Below are 21,723 nucleotides of genomic sequence, written 5' to 3'. Positions count from 1 at the left end.
TTGCTACTTCTGCTTGAACAGAAGCCGCACAATGTGTGCTTGAATCTGAATCGTGCAAAGAACACACATTCTAAGTTTGACCACAGAGCCACTATTGGTGTACAGAAAAGGAGCCAAAGTGCCCCTCTTTCTTCCATATACGTCTTCCAATCATGAAACCGAACATACCCAAATTAGCAAAGACATTACATGGACAGCCCTTGACCACACGACCCAAGTTCTCTTTTCTTCCACGCCAACCACACTCCATTTTTTTTATCATAAAATCTTTGGCCAACCCTTACAAATTTGGGAGGTAATATTTCAAGGACTTTGGCCACACCCACGCACTATACCCTTTCTGTATAAATAGAGAAACAGAATAAAGAATTAGTTGCTGGGGAGATTGAATATTTTTTGCTGACATTGAACAGATGGCTGCATGCATGGTGGCATTAATGCAACCATGTGCCTATTACATGTCTTTCTATCATTGGCTCACCCTATCATGAACAAAAAAAAATACTTGACCAAGTTAATGTTCAACTGAGGATAAGATCGTCACAGAATGTTTCACTGCATGCTGGGGTGGTATGATTTTAGAAAACTCTTATCAGAAGGTAAAATCACTTTTGTTTTTTAACCTCATGAATTGTGTTTAAAATACATAAATGAATGTATCCTAGTATAATCCAAATGAATTTTTTTTTTTTTTTTGGGAAGAAAGTATAGTCCAAATGATTAGTTAGTTTTCAGATAAACTAACAAAGATAATGGCAGGTTCCTGAAAAGGATAGATCACAATAAAAATCACATTTTTATAAGCGGGTGTGGTAAATAATGTATTATATTGGAGGTACAAGCATTAGAAGTAAATAAAATATTAAGGGAAGTAAAAGGTATGTTGACTGCAACAGAGAGTCCTCCTGCTTCTTTCTCTTTTCCATAAAATCATAAATAATAGAGAGAGAGAGAGAGAGAGAGAGAGAGAGAGAGAGATCAGAAACACACGTCGTCTTCAGGCAAAATCCATGTGCCCACATGGATGATAGTGAGAGAAACGGAGTAGAACTACTGCTTGATTTTGGTGACACCATTTATAGTCCTTCCTTCTGAGTTCATCCTCAACATTAATAGCGAGCACAAGCAGAGAGCTTTGCTCCTTGGCTTGCCCTTTCCTCACTTTGACGCCAAAAGGTTGCGTCAGTATTTGAAAATAAAGAGTGAAAATGAAGGAGAAGAGTGAGAGTGGCGGTGGGTATGTGAGAGCGGATCAGATAGATCTGAAGAGTTTGGACGAGCAGCTCCAGAGGCACCTGAACAGAGCATGGACTATGGAGAAGAACAAGACGAGAGAGGAAGAGGAAGAGGAAGAGGAAGAAGCAGCATCAAGGCAGACTGCTGCCACAAGGCAAGACTGGGAGATTGATCCCTCCAAACTCACCGTCAAGGGTGCCATAGCTCGAGGCTCTTTTGGTACTGTTCACCGTGGCATTTATGATGGCCAAGACGTTGCTGGTATTGGACTTTTTGCTCGCTCTGTCTTATGGAATTTGTTTTGGGGTCTTTGACATTTTGTTTGGGGTTCTTACTCTTGAGGGTGCCCATGTGATGAAAACTAATACCGATGTCACAAAATTCCTTCTTTCCTTGGAAAAACTCATCCTTTTGTTGATACACGCGTGTTAACATGCATGTTCCAGACTTCTTCTTCAGCTGTCCTGTCCTCAATGGCATTGCCATGACTTATGAGGCTTTCTATGTTTAGGAAGAAGATTATGACATTTGTATTGGTTTGCACCTGTGTTCGAAAAATCGGCGCTAGGCGGGAGGACACCGCCACGGTTTACCCTTAGGCGGCGCCTAGGCGGTCTGTTGCCTCCTTCTCTCTCTCTCTCTCTCTCTCTTCTCTCTCTCTCTCTCTCTCTCTCTCTCTCTCTCTCACACGAGTCGACCACCACCACCAGGCCTTGACGACCCCTCGCCTAGGCCCTGATTACTCCTCTAGGCGCTAGGCCCCCGCCTACTGCCTAGCGATTTTTGAACATTGGTTTGCACTAGAATTGCAGAAAAATATAACATTTTCGAGGTGTTTGGCTAAGGTAGGATTGTTTTAATTATAATTTTGACATGAATGATGGAGAAGATTGAAACTTTTGGGTTTGAGGGCGATTGAAATTTCTAACAATGTTTAACTAGCTTTTTGAAGTATTTACTGTAGTTGGGTAAGGAATAAGAAATCCCATTGGTTTTTGGTTCGTAAATGAAATAAAAGTCCTTGCACAGTGTTTTAGTAGGTATCACAAGAAATCGCTCCTTTAGGCTCTGTCTCGATGGTGTCATACGAGTTTCAGGCTTCTGTGCAACTTAGTGGTGAAGGGACCTTCTACTTTTACTTCTGCTAGTTCCTCAAATCTCTACCAATATTCTCCAATGTTTCTTAGGTATGAAGTTGAAGTGAGGGATTTCTTGAAGGCTTCCAAATATTTTTTATATTTTTTTTTATTTCCTCTTCTTTTTCTTAATATTCCTGACTTTGATTAGCTACATAGAGTGCTTGTGATAAAGCCTTACAGATCTAGCATCACAATGTCCGTGATTCACGGATTGGGACAGCTGTGGTAGTTAGCAGTAACAAATGCAGTTTTTCTATAAAGAAAGAAAAAATAAAAAATAAACCCTTTTTGTTTTAATTTATTATAGATATGCAGTATTTTTACTTCTCACTTGGTAACAACAACAGCTTGAGATTTTAAAGCAAATGTGTAGAAAAAATTGACTCAATACTGGCTAGCTGCTAAGCTTCCATATGACTTTTCATTTTAACATTCATAAAAATCTCATGCAAATTAGTTCAAGCTAAAAACAGAACTTAATAGTCCAAATTGATCTATGTTGAAAGCAATAATTAGATTCGGATCAATGCCAGATACGTTATATGATAATTGTCTCATTAAGTTCGATGTTATGCATTTTATTTCTGTTATCTGCGTGATTGTTTTAGGGTGTAGAGAACTCTTGTTTATTTGTGTTTGTAATCTAACCTGAACCATAGAACTTTCTTTTTGTTAACTCGTTACTTTCCTTCCTTTTTCAATATTCAGTTAAACTTCTAGATTGGGGAGAAGAGGGACATAGATCAGACGCTGAAATAGCTTCTCTAAGAGCAGCTTTTACTCAAGAAGTTGATGTCTGGCATAAGCTTGACCACCCTAATGTGACCAAGGTAACATTTCACACTGGAATGTTGTGAGCTTTCATGTTACATTGAAAGCACAAGTCTAATACTCTTAACCTCTTGGTTAGACCTATGTATCAAGAGAATGCACTGTCGTGTTAATATCCAACATAAATACAAGATAGCTGACGCAATGTTGAAATAAAATTAACTTTAAAGTGGATGTCGGTTCTCAAGTGGAATGTCGCTTTTTTCTTTGCCCCGCCAAAGATTGTGCCGGGCACCTGCAAATTTTCTTCAATAAGATTATTATTGTTATATGAATTGGGATGCCTGCGTCAACGTGGTTTAGCTTACTCATACCAACTCTTTCTTTTCAGTTTATAGGGGCTACAATGGGAACATCAGAGCTACACATACAAACAGATAATGGCCAAGTTGGCATGCCAAGTAACGTTTGTTGTGTTGTTGTCGAATATTGTCCTGGTGGCGCACTGAAATCTTACCTCATAAAGAACCGCAGAAAGAAGCTTGCATTCAAACTAGTTGTCCAACTGGCACTAGATCTTGCACGAGGGTCATATTCCCACACCCCATCTGTATTTTATTTTGTTCTTCAGATCTTTTGATATATCTTAGATTTTTCTAGTTCCAAGCGTACATATACATGTTAAGTATTAGATTGAACTTGTTCTTTGAACATGTTTATTTTTTTTATAACGTGAGGATTAAACTGCCATTCTTTGTATTTTTGTAGTTTGTGCTATCTTCATTCGAAGAAGATTGTTCACAGAGATGTTAAAACGGAAAACATGCTTCTAGACAAGACACGAACAGTAAAGATAGCGGACTTTGGGGTTGCTCGTGTTGAGGCTTCAAATCCTAATGACATGACTGGCGAGACTGGAACCCTTGGTTACATGGCTCCAGAGGTATACCCTTTGATTCTGTAATGAACTCTCTCTCGAATGCATCTCTTTTGTATGAATTCTTCAAGCTTCAGAATTCTCTCTGTTAGTTAATAATAGAAGAGTGTCGTGTTGCTTACCTTGCTCAATTTTGTTTTAACTGACACGTGCAAGGATTTATCCTATAAAGGATGAGCTTTCTCTCTCTAGATTTTGTTGTTGTTATTATGCCGTATATGAGTGCATTTGCATATGCTTTGTGTATCCTGACAAATTCATTCCTGATAGAAACTCTGCTTCGGTAGGTGACATCAGTAAATAAGGAGAAAAAAATATTTGTGTGGTGGAAGTTATGTTCTCAAAATAGAAATTTCATTCCAAATAATGTCACGGTCTTGTAAGTTCCTTATAGGGAGAGACACACACCTCTATGTCATGATCTTTGCCTCAAATATTTCCAAAACTGCAGATGGAGCCGGAGTGCCATAACATACCTTAGTGCTGTTCCCACTATTTGGCTGTGCCGTGATGGACAGCAAACCATTACATGACACCAATATAATGGGGGCAAGGAATTTGCTCACTGCATCTTTTGTCCATTTAATAGCTGCTTCTTCATATTAATGAGTTACTTAGACTGATGCTGCTTGTTTCAGCTCTTGGACATCTGTTTATGATCAATGAGTTTCTTTGCAATCATAAGATAATATTGTAGAAACGGCTTCCTTCTATTTTTCTCAATATTTCTGTATCTGACTTATCGAAATGACTTGGGATGGAACAGGTTCTCAATGGCAATCCATATAACAGGAAATGTGATGTGTACAGTTTTGGTATCTGCTTGTGGGAAATATACTGCTGTGACATGCCGTATCCTGATCTTAGCTTCTCGGAAGTGACATCAGCCGTTGTCCGCCAGGTAGATAAAATCCTTAAGATATCTTATAATCCATGAGATACATGATTGTGTGAAAACTTGGCCTTAAAGAAATAATCATCTACACATAACTGCTCTTAATATAATTGGATATCATTCATTGTCAAAGTTAGCTAAAAGAGAAATCAAACTTATATGAAACTACAGAATCTGAGGCCTGAGATGCCTCGTTGTTGCCCAAGCTCTCTTGCAAATGTAATGAAGCGATGTTGGGATGCAAACCCTGACAAGCGGCCGGAGATGGATGAGGTGGTGGCCATGTTGGAGGCTATTGACACATCTAAAGGTGGAGGTATGATCCCTGGGGATCAGCCTCAGGGCTGTTTCTGTTTCCGCAGGTACCGAGGACCATGAAAATTTTGCTCCTTTTCAGGCAATAGAGAGAGGGAATACGATGGTTCTGCAAATTCAATTTGTATTTTACCGAATTGAATGGGTTGAAAATTAAGAAGAGTCAAAGTGAATACAAAACCGTGGAGGCTGTTGTCTAAAGAGGAGCTCAGCAGTATCTGTTACTTTGTTGGACTACAGATTTGTAGAGAGTTTCTTTCTTTTTGCCAAGTTCATCACCTATTTCATAAAAACCCATGAAATTTACAAGCTGAATTGCTGAATATCAGTTCATGAGACGAGTTTGGATAGATGAATCGATATGACTTAGCGGCCCATGACGCTAAGTTGGTAGGTTTTAGTGACTTAATGTGGCGATATTGAAAATTTCTTGGTACAACCATTTCTGTGATATAAATTTCCCCAGGCATAAAAGATACAGGACAGGACCAAAGTTATTAAGAAAACTGTTTTTGCTACAAGTTAAAATACCAAGCGGATAAAACAATGTGGTGTTTATAATATGAATCAATGTGAACTTGGTTTCAGTGATAGTCTTAAAAAGAACACAATCTCCAACCAAATGCTACAATTCTCTCAAAATGACATGGTGGTCGCCGAATCCTGGAATTAAATTACATACTCAAACGTGGTGCCTCAAATAAATTTGCTCAAATTGGCTAATAAAACCTTATATGGGATGATGGTCTCTCTAGCCAGCAATCTTGTAGCTTGGATTGGCTAGATTTTCCAGCCCAGAGACTACTTGGATTGACTCTATCACATCACCAACCTTGAGATCTGCCAAAAAGTCCTCATTTTGTGTTACATATCCAAACACTGCATAACGACCATCTAATATATTGGAATTACTGGGAGTTAGTTCACTTTCCTTCAGTAGCCAAAAAATCTGGCTGGATGCAGAATTGTTCTCAAATTCCTGTCAACAAAAATTGAAAATCATTTAAATCAAAAGTGCCATCTCTGGTTAGCTTCAAATGGATCTCTAGAGAACAGAAACATTGATCTTACATCTCTGGCCATAGCCATTGTTCCAAATGCATTAAAGGGCAGCTTTGTTTGAGCCTTGTATAGTCCAAGCTCCTGTCCAAATACCAATTTCATAATCAATGTCATAACAATTTAAGCAAATACGGGTACAACAATGACTAGGAAACATTTAACACAAGTATTATATCAGAATGAGTTAACACACACAAACATAGAGGGACAGAGGCAGGAGAAGCTTACTTCCAAAGTTGATCCATAAAAAGGTAATTTCTCTCCCTCCACCGTGATTTCTAATGGTATTGTCCTGGTTTTCTCTGTACTTGGATCTATGAAACCCTCTGCTGGTCCTTCAGGATCACCAGTTTGTACAACAAAACCATCCGCTGCAAGCAAAAAGCAAGGGGATCTTTAAACATCGCTGAGAAGTAAAATTTAAAGTTTAGAGGTCGGATGAACCACTCAAGATCTCTCAATGAGGTAGCTCAAGAACTTAATTTATTCCTTTCTAGATTAGCAATAATTCCAAAAATATTAATAAAAGAAAAGACTGGATATTTAGTATGAGGTGTTACCTCTTTGGATTTCCATGCCATCATAAAAGTGTCTTTCCACCAAGTCTACAAAGTTCCCAGCAGTTACTGGAGCATTGTAACCATCAAGAACAATACGGAAGACACAATCAGTAAGGCTAGGATTATCCTTAACCTTGACCTTCATATCCACAGTTGCTCTTCCCTTCAATAGAGGCATGCTTTGGTATTCTTCAGGCACTTCATACGGGAATCCATCCACCATATCCTCTTCAACACTGCAGAAACCCAATGCCCCAGGAAGATCTCAGCTGCAGTCAATGACAAGGGCGTATATGAGGATACACATGTTATAACTAACAATCCTCACACACTTCAATGCCTTTTGAGCTCTAGCTCTACTCAACATTAGAGCATAGGTGGTGTTTTTCTAATAGTTCACTCAAACAATACCAGATGTTTAAGTCTTAGTTTACTAATGTTCTTTCTATCACTCGTCTCATTAACATTTAGTCATCAGTAGTAATGTCCTCTCATAAACACCAAAAGTCTTATAACAGCCTCTTTGCAGCTTATTTGAGACAGAAAACATACATTTGGTAATTCAAGACCTCTGTGAGGAAACTCTGAATACAAGAAAATGGCAGCAGATAAAAATAATTAGACACTGAACATGCACGAATTCCTAAATCCTCTATGACATTTTTAATAAGTAAGATATGGTAACAAGACATAATCAAGTATTGCATGGTTAAAGACACACATACACAAGTTCCTACTTTCTATCTTATTTTCACACTGAGCTTCTTACAGCCATTCAGGTATTTCATGAGAGGTGTATTTTTTTTTTTTTTTTTTTTGCTCAACAAAATTAAAAAGCCATTCTTCATTATGCCACAAAGTAATGTTTCTGCCATACTCACCCCCCAACATATTGAAGTAGCTCCTTCTGTTTTTCTGCTACTCCGTCTCTATTTCTATCCTCCACAATCTGTTGGAGTTCATCCATTCCAGCTTCCAGCTTTCCGAGCAATTCAACTCCATGGTCCTTCTTCGATTCAGCTAATCCAGATACAATTAAAGCCTTTCCCTGCTTCAGCGCTCGAGATGCCTGCCTCAAATTCTATATCCAAACTCAAGTCTCAGTTACCATCTATTGAAATTCCTTAGATACTAACAGAATGAACACAAAGAATAGAAATGGTTTGATGAATTACCCTCTCAACAGAATCGAGTGCTTTGACTCCGGCTACCTTCAGACTCTCTGTAATATCTTCAAGTGGTTTTTGTACTTCCCTGATAGCTTTATTATTGATAGGCAGAGCATATCTCAACAAAGCCCCCGGGTCCTTTATTGGGGGTCCAGAGATCAGTACAGAAAGATCAGGCAACACTGGGTTAGCCGCGTAGGCATTGCTAGACCATTCCAATGCAGGAACTCCTGTTACTAATCCAACGGCCAAAGCTATAGATATCGCACACTCCTTTATGGAAAATGACTTCCCTTTCTGCTGAAACAAGTGAAAACCTCAGTGGGTCCTATCTACAATCAACTTTTGCAACAAAAGATCATATCTTTCTGAAAGAACTTCAAGTTTACTTGGCCTACTTAGCATCCACTACAAACTACACACATGTCATGAACTTAAGTACCCTATATTCTGAACAGTCTATACATTCTAGTATTCTACTAAATGCTGAACAAGAATGCCAATGAAACAAAGAAAGAACATGTAAAGAATCAAAATTTGCACAAAAACAGAACCAGAAAAGAAAAGGGCACCTGTCTGTTCTGGATCTGGCATTTAATAGGAAGTGGGGAAGAACTGCGGGTTCCAAATTGTTTATGGGAAATTGAGAAGCGAGTACGGTTTGTGGGTATGCTGTGACTGATGAATTTGGAGGGGTTAGCTGGAGAAGCAGAGTGGTGGCAGGAGAGAATGGCTGCCATTGGACTTTAAACTTTTTTCAGTACTAGTTAGCATCCACACGACAAGTAACATCAGCCTGTTTTTGTGTAAAAGACCGAAGAGAGAGAGAGAGGGAGGAAAGTAGATAAGGTGATTGGTAAGTTGGGGTTGGTCTTGCACACTGCTCTACTTGTTGCTCATTTTCACTCATAATGGGAGATTTGTGGCAGCCTGGCACATGGGCATTGGGTCATCATCATCCTCAGTCCTCAAGTTCTGGATAAGATTTGCAATTCATGGATTGGAATCTGAACTTTGATTTTTCATAAACACATGGATTTCTTTGACCCCTTTTCATTTTGTTTCCAATCGCTTGGGTCTGGACCCAGATGAAAGCAATGCCAAGTTTGTTTAGATTTGGGTCAGGCTGAGGTTGCCCACTTCCACAGTTTATGGCTAGTTTAGGGCTCACCTTTGCGGCCTTGACAAAAATGGATTGGTTTTGTTTTTTGGGTCACGGGCTGGTTTTTTTTTTTTCTTCCACATGTAGCAATAGCGTCCCTCTATCTATTTTCAACAAAATTATTCTCTTTTTTCTGGTCAACCAACATAATTACTTGAAAAAATATAAAAACAATGAGGACTGAAAAAGTTGGTGCACATTGAGACATTTGCAAAAGCATGAATGGTCACTGAATTCACCATGAAATCGTCACTAAACCACAAACAAATAATTGTCAATGCAGTGCTTCAGTTACTTGGCGCAGCCGCTCAACAAAAATTTATATTTACAATTCCAAACCAGAAAATTAATCCCAAAAAGAAAGAAAGAACTTGCCTTTTCCCTATCAAAATTAACCTAATTAAGGAGCTGAGAGGTTAAAACTAGGAAGTTCATGTGCAGATGCAGAGTAATTATCAGACACTAGCAGCAGCAGCTGCATTTGTATTCGAGAGCTGCACTTCAGTAGTAGGCTTTCCAGCAAAGTCATCGTCGTCTTTTGGAGTTGACTTGCAGTACGCTGCATAAAGTATGAGTTGAATAGCACCAGAAACTGCACCAAGACCATTGCTGACCTGCATGACATAAAGACACAAAGTAATTAAGCACCATAAGTTAAATCAAGAACAAATAAAACGAATTAATCAGAGAACTCAAGTTAATTATAATTACCAGCATGTATATGTCAAATTTGATGAGAGCATAAGCTGTCCAGCAGCAACCATTTAGGAAGTTGGTCAATGAGAGGTAAAATGGCATGTATTTCACACTCTTGGTTTTGATAACCTTTGCCTGTCAAACCAAAAAAAAAATATTGCGTAACTTTTTATTATTACTAGCTAGAGAGAAAAGTTAAAACTTTATGGACTGGAATTACAAGGTGTTGCTTACCATGATTGTAAGAGGAGAACCGTACATTATGATATTGAAAATATCACAGACAATGCCGACCATCAGAGACCTCTTCTTTGTGCCGTGCAATGCTGTAAGCGATATTACGGCAATGGCGACAAAGAGAACAACATCAAAGGCAAGCCCAAAAGCTACCTTCTTCTGCAAAATTCAAGAACAAAAAGCACATTAGTTATATGTACTCTGCCTCACGAATAAATTATAAAACACCCTTGGCTCCTAGCCTTGTAATGTAACTTACCCTGCCTTTACTCTGAGCATAAATGAAGAAGACAGCAAGATATGCGAGCTCCAGAACAAGCCCAACTCCGTTAATGGTGACCACAAGAAGGCTGTCTGGGTGAACAAATGGCATGCCATACAAACACCAGAACAAGCAGTTCAACACTGTTGCAATGTAAGGATCCGGCTTGAATTCTTCCACCGTCTTTTTCTTAATGATTCTGTAAAATGTTGGACTGCATTCCAAAAAAATTCAATATCTCAATTTATCCTTGATAGAGTCAGTGAGAAAAAGAACAATCCGTGGAACAGGTCTTTAATTTAGAAATTAGAAAGAAAAAAACTAATGTACTGCACCACAAGGCATACATGAAAACGCAAAAAAGAAAAAATCAACCCCCTGAAGTTAATTGGAACCATGAAGAATCTTGTACAACTCTAAATTCTATAATTGGATAATTGATCCACACAATTACAGATTACTTGCAAATAGAAAACGCATACAGTCCAAAACCATGATTCCATTATTTTTTTCCCATGCCAAATCATGAATATTCCCTATTTTGCTCTTAATTAGTTCAAGGTATGTTTTGCATTATAAGGTAATAAATGAATGGTTCAATGGTTCCTTCCACAACTAAGAAAAATCTCATGTTTCGATCTCTTTCTTTTTTTTCTTTCAAGTTTTGGAAAACAGAACACGTTAAATATCTTGTAGATTCACGATTAATCAATGTAACAATACTGAATCACAGTAGAAGGAGGTAAGCTAAGCGGTGCAATGTACGTATGAAGAACATCAAATATGCTATAATCTTCTCTACAATCAAAAACTTGAACAAGAAAACCATCAGATCCACACAGAGAGAGAGAGGTTACACTGGGGAGAGGAAAAGGCCAAAGGAGATGACATTGCCTGCAGAAAATCAAATTAGCCAAACAAACACAAAATCAGAACACTCAAATCATCATCTGTTTCCTTTATACAAACGAAATTCCAGTACCATTCACAAAGAACAAAAAGCAGAAATCAGTAGCATTTGAATTTGTTGCAGAGAGAAAGAGAAATCTTCCGCGTATATAAATATAGCTACAGAGAGAGCAAGGGGAAGGAACCACGTACCAATGATACCGACGACGTTTCGAGCTGCATCGGCGGTCACCATCTTTGCGTCGACTTGCTTGCTTCTTCGAATTTGCAGAGAGAATTTAGAACCAGAACGAGAACGAGAGTGAGAGAGTGAGAGAGTGTGAGATTTCGTGAATCTGACGGCTGATATTTATGTAGCAGCTCTGGCGTAGGCTGCTAGGAATTCAAAAACTTTTTAAATTGGATTAATATCCAAAATTAAATATTTATCTTTTTTTGGATTTAATTCATGTATCTGACATTATCCTGGATTTTCGTTTCATAAATGAATTAGTTGTTGATGAATTGGATTCTATCCATTCATGTATCTATCTCCTGACTGATGATCATGATCATGATGATCTGATGCGTTACGTGGACTCTCATTTCTTGTTTCTGATTAGATCACAGCCTTCTATTAGATTGTTTGGGGTACAAGCAAAGCGCGGGGCGTGCATGAGTTTCATGGAATCCCGACCCTTTTGAGGTGGTTACGACAGATACGGAATGGGTCTCAGTTTGCTAGTTAATTACTTAGTCTGCCATCTATTTGGATTGAAGGCACCATAAACGTTTTGCCTATGTCCGGTCTCATTATTTTGTTGGTCAGCTAATTGATCACGTACATAAATTATGTGAGATCAATTTCAACTGATTTCTAAGTTTTATGCTCATATTTCCTAATAAAACTTATGATAATGAAAATAATGATATGGAATAGGATCAATGCCAATTAATTATACGTCGTTGAATCTAAATTAGTAAATTAAGATCCAATTAATTATGAGTGCTATTATTTCCACCCCCTGTTTTATTTTTCCACCCACCATGTAAAATTGAAAAAACACAATCCTATCTTTCCACCCACCATTATTCCTAAAATACTCATTAAGTATTAATTCAAGCAAATTATCTTTAATAAGAAAGAAAAAAAAAACATACGTGGTTGGATCTTTTTTTCTTTTTTTTTTTTCTTTTTTTTTTTGAAGTAGGAAAAGTTCATTAAAATTGTGAAATGTTACAGACTCGAGCGAACAAATGTAGCCTCATAAGAACCTTGCCCAGGAAAACTCATTGGGACAAAACCTAGGACGAAGGAAAAAGAGTGTCACACGCTCCATAACGGCTACAAACAAAAGATCATGACAACTCTAGACTATTAGAGTCAGCTTGAAGAAACACATTGATCCATGGAGCACCTTATTCAAGCCAAATGTCTCTGGACAAACTACCTAAAGCAAACTTAGCAAGTCTATCAGCCACAGTATTACACAATCTGGGAACAAATACAAAAGAAAGTGAAACAAAGTTTCTAGATAACATGTGGATGTCGTTGATAATCCCTCCTGCAACCCCAAAAGCCTCAGTGCCATAGACAATGTCGTTAATGGCATTCTTGGCATCTGTCTCAACGACTAATGAGTCGTAGCCGGCCTCCCATGCAAACTGAAGGCTTTCCCGAATTGCTAAGAGTTCAGTAATCTTGGCAGTGAAACATCCAGTGATAGGGACTGAAATTGCACCCATAAGATCTCCATGCACATTTCTGACAACTGCCCTCAATCCACGCTTCCAAACAGAAGTACTACAAGCGCCATCCACATTCAGTTTCAACTTCCCAGGAAGGGGAGGACACCAATGAGTAGAGGAGGGAGAATGAGTATGTGCAGGTGTAGTGTTGACAGAGATAAATTCAATTGAAAGGCGGTGGGCTGTTGCATACGTGGTTGGATCTAATTAGAAATTGATTTTTGAATAATATTGTCTCCAAGTCAATGTCCCCATTCAACTAAATCCTGTTGGCATAAATTCTTGGTTGATTACACTACCAATATGCATGAAATATAAACGCGAGAAAGGACAAAAAAACAAACGTATGAATTCGAAATAGAGTTGAACGATGATTAACATTAGACATTTTATGTGAATTCCTCTACTTTGAGTTATTTGAAAGCTGCCAAAGGTTATATATATTTAATTTGGTAAGAAAGTATTAAATATCTGCGTTGCTATGCAAAATATAGAATGCTTCGTTCTTGGTCAATTTTTTGTAGGTGGCAGCCATAGCCATAGATGTGGTTCCATGACCTCATAGCTACATACTTGCCTAGGAAAGTTGACTGCCTTGGCTGATCGGTGTGAATGATCCGAGGCTTGTTCAAGTTTAAGTCGAACATGAGTTTTGTGGCATCATGGGCAATATCATATTATTTTGTCCTCTGATCCAATGCACCCTCAGCCCATTTAGTATGGTAAGACTAGTTGTTGGGCTTTGGGGGCCTCTGAAACCCCTCCTCACTTATGGGCTAAAATAATAACTTGTCCGAGGTGCTTACATGCCTATATTCTTGCATATTTTTATGCATGACAAGCTGAATGAATTGAAATTTTTATGTTTTTAAATATAAGTGGTAGTCTAAATTATAAGGGGGAGGGAAGTTACACATACACTATCGAATCATTAGTCTGCAAATCAATACTTTTTTCACTGAGTTAAACTCTATTGGCGAACAAATTAATTTATTAAATAAATAGTAATGGTGGGTAAGAAATCATTATCATGGATATATATATAAAAAAATCACGTGCATAGTAAGTGCTTACTTGTCTAATTAGTGCTAGATGAGCCAAGTTCCACCAGTACTCCTAATAGTTAATTTAATTACCACATGAAGATGTGAGATGGTGAGTGCAAATTTGAAATCAACCTGAATGAGAGCTAGCTAATATACATAATATAGAGATTAATAGAATGGTCCCCTAGAGTCCAGCTAAAATGGATGTGACATGTACTCATGGTATTAATCTCATTTGTTAAATTAATTATAAAAAATTTGAAAAGTAATTAATTAAAAAGAGAGAGAGAGTTGGCCAACAGAGTCTAACCAGTGGAAAAAGGCATTGACTTGCAAATTAGTGGGCTCATGTTTGAATTCCTATGGCATTTTATAGTATGCGTGTAAGAAACTCCCACCCTTTGTAGTTTAAACTATCGTTTGTATTAAAGATAGAGAGAGATAGCAGCATTATACTTGTTCTACTTGATGATGATGATGGGTAATATTAATGGCCATTATGGACCATACACACACAGATTCACTATAACACAAAACATATCTGATATCTTCAAAATCAGAAGCATTGATCCTTCTCAGGTGCCTGGTGTCCTCCTCTTTTTTATTTGTAGCTTTCCATCTCTCTCTCTCTCTCTCTCTCTCTCTCTCTCTCTCTCTCTCTCTCTCTCTCCATTTTGCATAGTTTCCTCCAAGTCACCAATTCATTCTCATCGATATCCCCTACTTTTTGTTAAAGGGGCTTCAAAAGGTAAGTAGCAGCAGCACATTTGGACCAATCTAAAGTTGAAATTTCCAATCCAATTATAGTCAAAAGATACCCTCCTTCCTTCCTTCCATTTAGTCTCTTTACCTTACCAATGAAGTAATTGGACAACAAAAGCAAAGCCACCCAACACTCCCTTCCTTGCATTGCATCAAAGAGAAGAGAAGATAAGAGGAGAGAGAGAGAGAGAGAGAGAGAGAGAGAGAGAGAGAGAGAGAGAATTGATACCTTTTCTAACGTGTGAAACTGTATTATTAATGTTAATGGTGCTACTTGGAATATACTCCACATTAATTCTGAAAACATGAACCTAGTTATACCCCACTACCATCTTCACGAAACATGATCCCTTTAACTGTCTAACAAATGATTAAGTAGTGGTTGTTAGGGTTTGTTTTGTTTTGTTTAATATGTGCTCTTTTCTTCAAGAATTTTGTTTTTAACATTTAATTTTATAAGATTTGTGTCTAAATTCGATACTAATCTTATCCAACTTGATCACGACGATGACTTAACTAAGTTCAAGAGAGAGATTGCAATGCTTTAAGGATCTTCTTCCTTCTTCTTGCTCACCTCATTTATGATTCGAATTGGAATATTATCTGATCCAAAATGTGCACCTAATCTTATATAGACAAATTCTCTGTACATCATGTTATGTCTTTCTAAAATTGAAGCGATTAATGAATTCGAGACTATAAATCTTAAATTTAAATTCTAATTAATAATTCAACACCTTAAAAGACTTAAATCACGTATACAGTATAAGTAATACTTTCCCAACTCGTCCGTCCTCCACATAACTGGAATGTGCCCTGTATACAAGTCCATTAAAAAGGATAAAAGTGATGATGAGCTGTTTCCTTGATTCCATTATTGACTGTGAAACGACATTGATGTTAGCTTGAAGAGAATAAAAGGTTGACAAGATTGTACATATCTATATATATATATATATATATATATTGCTGATGTTAAAATTGTACGTTAAAATGTTTACATCTTTCTTGCCTATAAAGAGACAGATTCTCAGAACGTGTTATCTTCTGGGGAGAAGTGAATCTCATTCCTTCTTAGGATGGTAAGTGTTCATTTATCAATGTTTTGATTCTTTAAAAAATAAATTAAAAAATCAATCTTATTTATTAAGTGGGAGAGGAGACTACAGATATTCCCACATTGCAAGCCATTTGGCAGACAACTGGCCAACACATGGAAATGATAATCTATTTAGTTTTCTTTTTCAACCCATATTTTTAAATAATTCGATGTTAATTATAAGCTAGCTACTTTGCAATATTTTTCGCTTGTTCAATTTAATATGCTTACACACATGTGCACCTCCATCATTTTCTCATTATACACCACATGTCTTGATCTAGATACCTCAAGTCAATGTTGTTTAAAATTGCCAATTAATTATTTTTTATTTTATTTTATTTTCTAGATATTAGGCCAACAATGAGGAGTTGACATTAAGGAAATTTCCTCCCAATTTTGATCAAGTGGATCACCTTGGTAAACACCAAATGTGCATATTTATCTATCTTTTTTATTGATTTTTGCTTATAATCAATATAATTAACGTAGAATTAAAGTTAATGAAGTATACAAGGAGTTGTAGTTTAAGTGATTAGGAGCAGTTACTTTTGCACTTAAGATCCTGTGGTCGAACCTTTCCTCTAATATTTCTTTTTAAAAAAGTTAGTGAAGCATTAAACATTTGTAATGGTATACAATATTCAAGTGCAAGGTTGTTACTTACATCTAATCGGGTAAAAAAACACAAACAAAAAAACTAGCAAAAGTATACCATCCTTTTGAAAATGTGTCTTTCCACCTTTGATGTAAGTGTACTGGAATTATTTAATTAAAAAGAAGAAAACAAAGTATAATTTTTCCTTAAAAGTGTTTATGTTTGGTGGTTTTCCCATAGCTAGCTAGCTTAGACTATTTCCTTTACTTCCCACTACAAAAAGAAAAGCTTCGATTCTCCGGGTCCCATAACGACGTGGTTCTCCTCCAAGTGCAGTTGCTAAAGCCCATGACAACGATATGCAATATATGCACAACGCAACTCTTATTTTCCTTTGTTGCTAGCTCCAATCTCCAATCATCTTATTCGCTGGGTTTACTTTGTTTACACACAAATATATAAATAACTAAATAATATTATATTTCGTATCATCATCAATGGATCGTTCTTGTGTAACATGTGAATCTGGAGCTTGCTAAGCCGTTCAGTCTACACACAATGCACCACACGACAACAATATACGTGCTTCTCTTATCTTGATACTCTTTATCGATTTGTTAATCCTCTTATTTTCTTCCTCGCATTTAAATAACTTGACTATAAAATTTTATTAGAGTAGATATTTTTTTAAGGTCGTGAATTCTATAGTAAATTTAAGAGAGAGAGAGAGAGAGAGAGAACTGTGGCACTACTAATTGAACTATTAAAAACATCATAATCAACTGCTTCATAAGTGCTTGGTACAATGCCACCACAAGCACTAAAATATGGACTGACCACTACCTTACCCAATAAATATATTTATATGAGTGTGACAGCGTCACTTAAAGAAGAGAATAGTAGCCAAGAAAGAAATACATAGTCTATGGTTTTTGAGATTGAGATCACAAGTCGCGTCAAATATTGGCAATATGAAATGAAATATTCTGCGTGCATTAACTTACATGAGAAAAGTAAAAGGGAACCCCCACCACTTTTGCATATCAACTTAATTTAATCCTTGCCACTCATGACATCACCAATATATTCCTCGCCTCCCCTCCTTTTGTTTCTTCTGTTTTGGACGTTGTATAAGGGAAGGTGATGGGTTTGCAGCTAGGTTTCGCAGTTATGAAAGGCTTTTCTTGTGTGATGTTTCTCCAACTCTCTCTCTCTTTTGATAACTTCGCAGATCGACAAGAGATCGACTTTCACTTTCTCGTTCTCATAAACGAATATCTAATTTCTCTATCTTTCTATTTTAAAAAAGAAATAAAGAAAGAAATACTAGTCTAACAAGTAACAAATGAAAATGAAATGTTGAGATTCTCCATTAGCATGCATTTAGCAATTAGGGAGTTGGAGTTAGGGTTTGGCTATAAAAAAAATGACAAGATGTAGAGAGAGACAGACATATACTTGGCTGGCCAGGTCAAGAACGATTTTAAAAAGAAGAGAATCAGAACCGTTTATCGCAAACGCAACAATTGGGAGATGTGGATCCGACAATCCCCCGTCCTCCAAGCATGGGCCCCTATTTAACGTTCCAGATTGGCTGGCACCCGCACCACCATAAGCCTTCAAACCCATTCCCTCATCACCCCCATACCATATGAACAGATGCGCAGTGGGCCCATTTGCAATTTCACAACTTTATTATGATTAATAGATTAACAATATTCAATGTGTATATCTTCTTCCGCTAAAAAAAATTTAGCCTAGTGAAAAAATGCATTGAGCTGTGTATATATTCTCTAGATAGAAAAAAAAAAAAAAAGTCTCTGTAATTTGTTGTAAATGACAAAAGTTGAAATAGACAGATCGAGAGTCGTTAATCTCCCTTTAAATATTTTATTTATAAAAAAAAGGTGAAATAGACATTTTTGTCATGACAAAAATTTAATAGAAATGGAGCCTATCAATAAAATAGGATCCACCTTTATTAAGGAGATGATATACAACATGATATGAAAAATGTGATAAGCCTGACATTTTTTATAAATAAAATTGTGCCATCATTCAGATTAAGCTCCAGTCCAAAAGCAGTGTGAAATTACGAACTCTCCAACTAGAAAGCGTCGTGAAATACAATTTCAAAGGACCGTTTCGTCATTTCAAATACACGGGGGAGTAATATATAAGGCGATGGAGTCGCCTCTTTCAAGTTTAGCTGCAAAAACACACCTAGAAGCGCCACACACTGATCACCTTCCTCGCCGGACGTTTAATTAAGCTCCGGTGGTCTCCAAATCCCATCTTTATTTCTTTCTAAATCTCATATTAGCACCGCCTACCTTTCTTTCATGGAGGTTTGGTGCGTAAAATAACTCGTGTGTATTATTAGGACCAAAACCCGTCTTAATTAGTTTAAATTACTATTAATCTCCCTCCATATAATATAGCGGGGGTGGTAGTTTCGGAGGCGCGGAGGAATTTGGGAAGCGGAGCTGGAAAAAATCGGTGGTGGTGTGATGGGATTTTGTATATGCCCCTTGGAGACTCCGGCGAGGTTGCTGTGGAGCACCAGTTTCTTCCGTCACAAGATTATGATCTTCTAATTAATTCCACACCCACACACCCCTCAATTACAATCAGAGCCCATACTAATAATATTCTCAGGCCGCCCACCTGATAATTAGTACTCATCATCACTCTTTAAGCAAGAATCGACGGCGGAGATCTAGCGCGACCCCCTTGGCCTACCCGCGCTCAGAACTCACCAGAACAGAGCATCATCAGTGACCGACGATGGAGCCGTGCCGTTTTTTCTTTGACCCTTCGACGACATCGTCCGCTTGTCAGCAAGGTGGTGGCAACATGCTGTTCCTCGGGAATGCTGATCACGTTTTTCGAGGTGATTATGTTAAATCATTTCTGCGTAAATTTTTTATTTTTTATTTTTTGAGAGTATTAGTTAGCTGATATTGTTGTTTGGGATGTTGATGATGATGATTAAGGGCCGAGATCGGTTATGGGATTGATGGATCAAGAAAGCTCGAGGAGGAAAAGTTTTTTCAGCTCATCGTCATCGCAAGACGAACTGTTCGACGAAGAATATTACGACGAGCAGTTGCCGGAAAAGAAGCGCCGCCTCACTCCTGACCAGGTTATTCTACTATCTTATACGTTAATTTATTTATCTAAAATATTATTCCTTCTGTCTTCACGCTTAATAAATCTTTTTCCAGTAGATTAGATTAATTTAGACTCTCGTCGATAAAATAAAATCAGGAAGGAATATATGAATTGTGGTTCAAAAAATGAAATATATGTTGATGCTGGCATATTCACCTTATCAGCATCAAATTCATGAAAATCAAAGTCTCTTCTTTGCTCGTGGGAATCTGATCTGATCTATCTAGATTTTGTTCGCTTATGCTTTGACTTATAATTAATGAAGTGATTGATGTGGTGGGTTGATGAGATTCAGTGTGAGTGACTAATTAGAGAGTATTGATTCTTTTCTAATTAATAATTAGTGTTAAATTAATTTTGATGAATAGGTGCATATGCTGGAGAAGAGCTTTGAGACAGAGAACAAGCTGGAGCCAGAGAGGAAGACGCAGCTGGCCAAGAAGCTGGGGCTGCAGCCAAGGCAGGTGGCTGTGTGGTTCCAGAACCGCAGGGCTCGCTGGAAGACAAAGCAGCTCGAGCGCGATTATGATCTTCTCAAATCTTCTTATGACTCCCTTTTGTCTAATTATGATTCTATCCTTAAGGAGAATCACAAGCTCAAATCCGAGGTACGACTACTGCTTGCTTCCTCATTAGTGAATAGATTATATAATTATCTGGTTAAATTGTTTAATCAACTCTTTAATTATTATTACTCTTGTGGAAACCTAGCTAAGCAGCTGGTGTAGAAACACAATTCAAAATCACTCTTATCCGGGTGTTCACACGTTATTAACATGCAAATGGTATTGTAAATAAGCAAGAAAACGGGGAGGGATAGTACAAAATATATGACGTCTGCATGATAATAACGTCTAGATTTTCGTATATGATATATATATATATAGCTGGCAAATATACATGTGTCTCCATCCAACATAGCATCCGTTGTAAACCCCACCTTGAACTTGAACATTAAAAAAAGCTACTTTCAGAGTCACAGGACGAATATACTATAGGGTATAAAAAAGATGCATATTCGTCCTTGACTATTTATTTCTGATTAAAATAAGATGCAGGATAGTAATTAGTGGTTATTTCATCATCATCTGTAACTTCTGTTCTTAATTAGTTAATTAAATAAATTAATGCGCAGGTGGTTTCCATAAACCAGAAACTTGAAGCTAAAGAGGAGACCAGCAATATCAAAGCAGCAGCATTTGCACCTGATCATGCTGACGACGACAAGTGCGACCCTCTTGTTCCTGCTGGTGATGAGATGAGGGATGCTGTTCCAATAAGCTATGCCACTGGTCTGCAATATAGCTGCAGCGTCAAAGTTGAGGACCGCCTGAGTTCCGGGAGCGGAGGAAGCGCAGTGGTGGACGAGGCCGAAGGTCCTCAGCTTGTGGACAGCGGCGACTCCTACAATTTTCTCAACGAGGACAACGTCCACAATAATTACCCTCATCATCATCATCATCATAGTGGGGTCAACTCAGAAGAAGACGACGGCAGTGACGACGGGCGGGGTTACTTCTCCGATGTGTTTGCGGCTGCCGTGGAGGAGCAGGTACAGCAGGAGGAGGGTGTGTCTATGGGTTGGTGGGTGTGGTCCTAATAATTTCCTTAAAATTAAAAGTGTCCTACTATGTATGTATGGGGTGTTTCTATATGTTGAGCTCATTGTTCTTCACAGTTTACGAAAACAAATGTGTAATGTTAGTGTACGCAGCAGCTTACTTGTGCCTCAGATACTCGATATTAATCTGTGCGCCAATAATAAATGCAAAGTGTTTTCGTCAATGGCGTCTTGGCTTCCCACTTGTACTATATTCTAACCGTTGCTTGTCCTATATTCAGTGCGGAATTTCCTACGACATTTTTGAATACGTTGAAAAAGAACAAACACATCGAATAGCCAAAATTAGAAACCCCGTTTTTGAGTTGAGCAGGGCCTCTCTGTGAGAAGAAATTGATGAATTTA

At 37.7% G+C, this 21,723-nt stretch overlaps 4 protein-coding genes across 4 annotated transcripts; 2 read left to right on the top strand and 2 right to left on the bottom strand.

The window, feature by feature from the left end:
• Positions 1-939: 939 nt before the first annotated feature.
• LOC117621207 (serine/threonine-protein kinase STY13) lies at positions 940-5,702 on the top strand. The gene is made up of 6 exons (XM_034351553.1): positions 940-1,497; positions 3,084-3,205; positions 3,538-3,734; positions 3,915-4,089; positions 4,850-4,984; positions 5,150-5,702. The coding sequence occupies exons 1-6, from the start codon at positions 1,209-1,211 to the stop codon at positions 5,354-5,356; spliced, it is 1,125 nt and encodes a 374-aa protein (XP_034207444.1). The 5' UTR covers positions 940-1,208; the 3' UTR covers positions 5,357-5,702.
• Positions 5,703-5,832: 130 nt separating this feature from the next.
• LOC117621206 (peptidyl-prolyl cis-trans isomerase CYP38, chloroplastic) lies at positions 5,833-9,204 on the bottom strand. The gene is made up of 7 exons (XM_034351550.1): positions 8,657-9,204; positions 8,091-8,381; positions 7,797-7,996; positions 6,916-7,151; positions 6,584-6,726; positions 6,365-6,436; positions 5,833-6,272 (listed from the first exon to the last, which is right to left on the bottom strand). The coding sequence occupies exons 1-7, from the start codon at positions 8,822-8,824 to the stop codon at positions 6,045-6,047; spliced, it is 1,338 nt and encodes a 445-aa protein (XP_034207441.1). The 5' UTR covers positions 8,825-9,204; the 3' UTR covers positions 5,833-6,044.
• A 298-nt stretch (positions 9,205-9,502) lies between these two features.
• Positions 9,503-11,652, bottom strand: LOC117622955 (bidirectional sugar transporter SWEET6a-like). The gene is made up of 6 exons (XM_034353776.1): positions 11,543-11,652; positions 11,299-11,335; positions 10,439-10,655; positions 10,177-10,338; positions 9,958-10,077; positions 9,503-9,860 (listed from the first exon to the last, which is right to left on the bottom strand). The coding sequence occupies exons 1-6, from the start codon at positions 11,583-11,585 to the stop codon at positions 9,702-9,704; spliced, it is 738 nt and encodes a 245-aa protein (XP_034209667.1). The 5' UTR covers positions 11,586-11,652; the 3' UTR covers positions 9,503-9,701.
• Positions 11,653-18,701: 7,049 nt separating this feature from the next.
• LOC117623407 (homeobox-leucine zipper protein HAT5) lies at positions 18,702-21,542 on the top strand. Its single transcript, XM_034354373.1, has 4 exons — positions 18,702-19,476; positions 19,580-19,728; positions 20,126-20,365; positions 20,893-21,542. Exons 1-4 carry the CDS (start codon positions 19,371-19,373, stop codon positions 21,355-21,357), a joined length of 960 nt encoding a protein of 319 aa, XP_034210264.1. The 5' UTR covers positions 18,702-19,370; the 3' UTR covers positions 21,358-21,542.
• Positions 21,543-21,723: the final 181 nt, after the last annotated feature.

Source organism: Prunus dulcis, chromosome 3 (assembly GCF_902201215.1).
Source record: "Prunus dulcis chromosome 3, ALMONDv2, whole genome shotgun sequence".
NCBI lineage: Eukaryota > Viridiplantae > Streptophyta > Magnoliopsida > Rosales > Rosaceae > Prunus > Prunus dulcis.
This window is presented reverse-complemented; position numbering and strand designations above follow the sequence as displayed.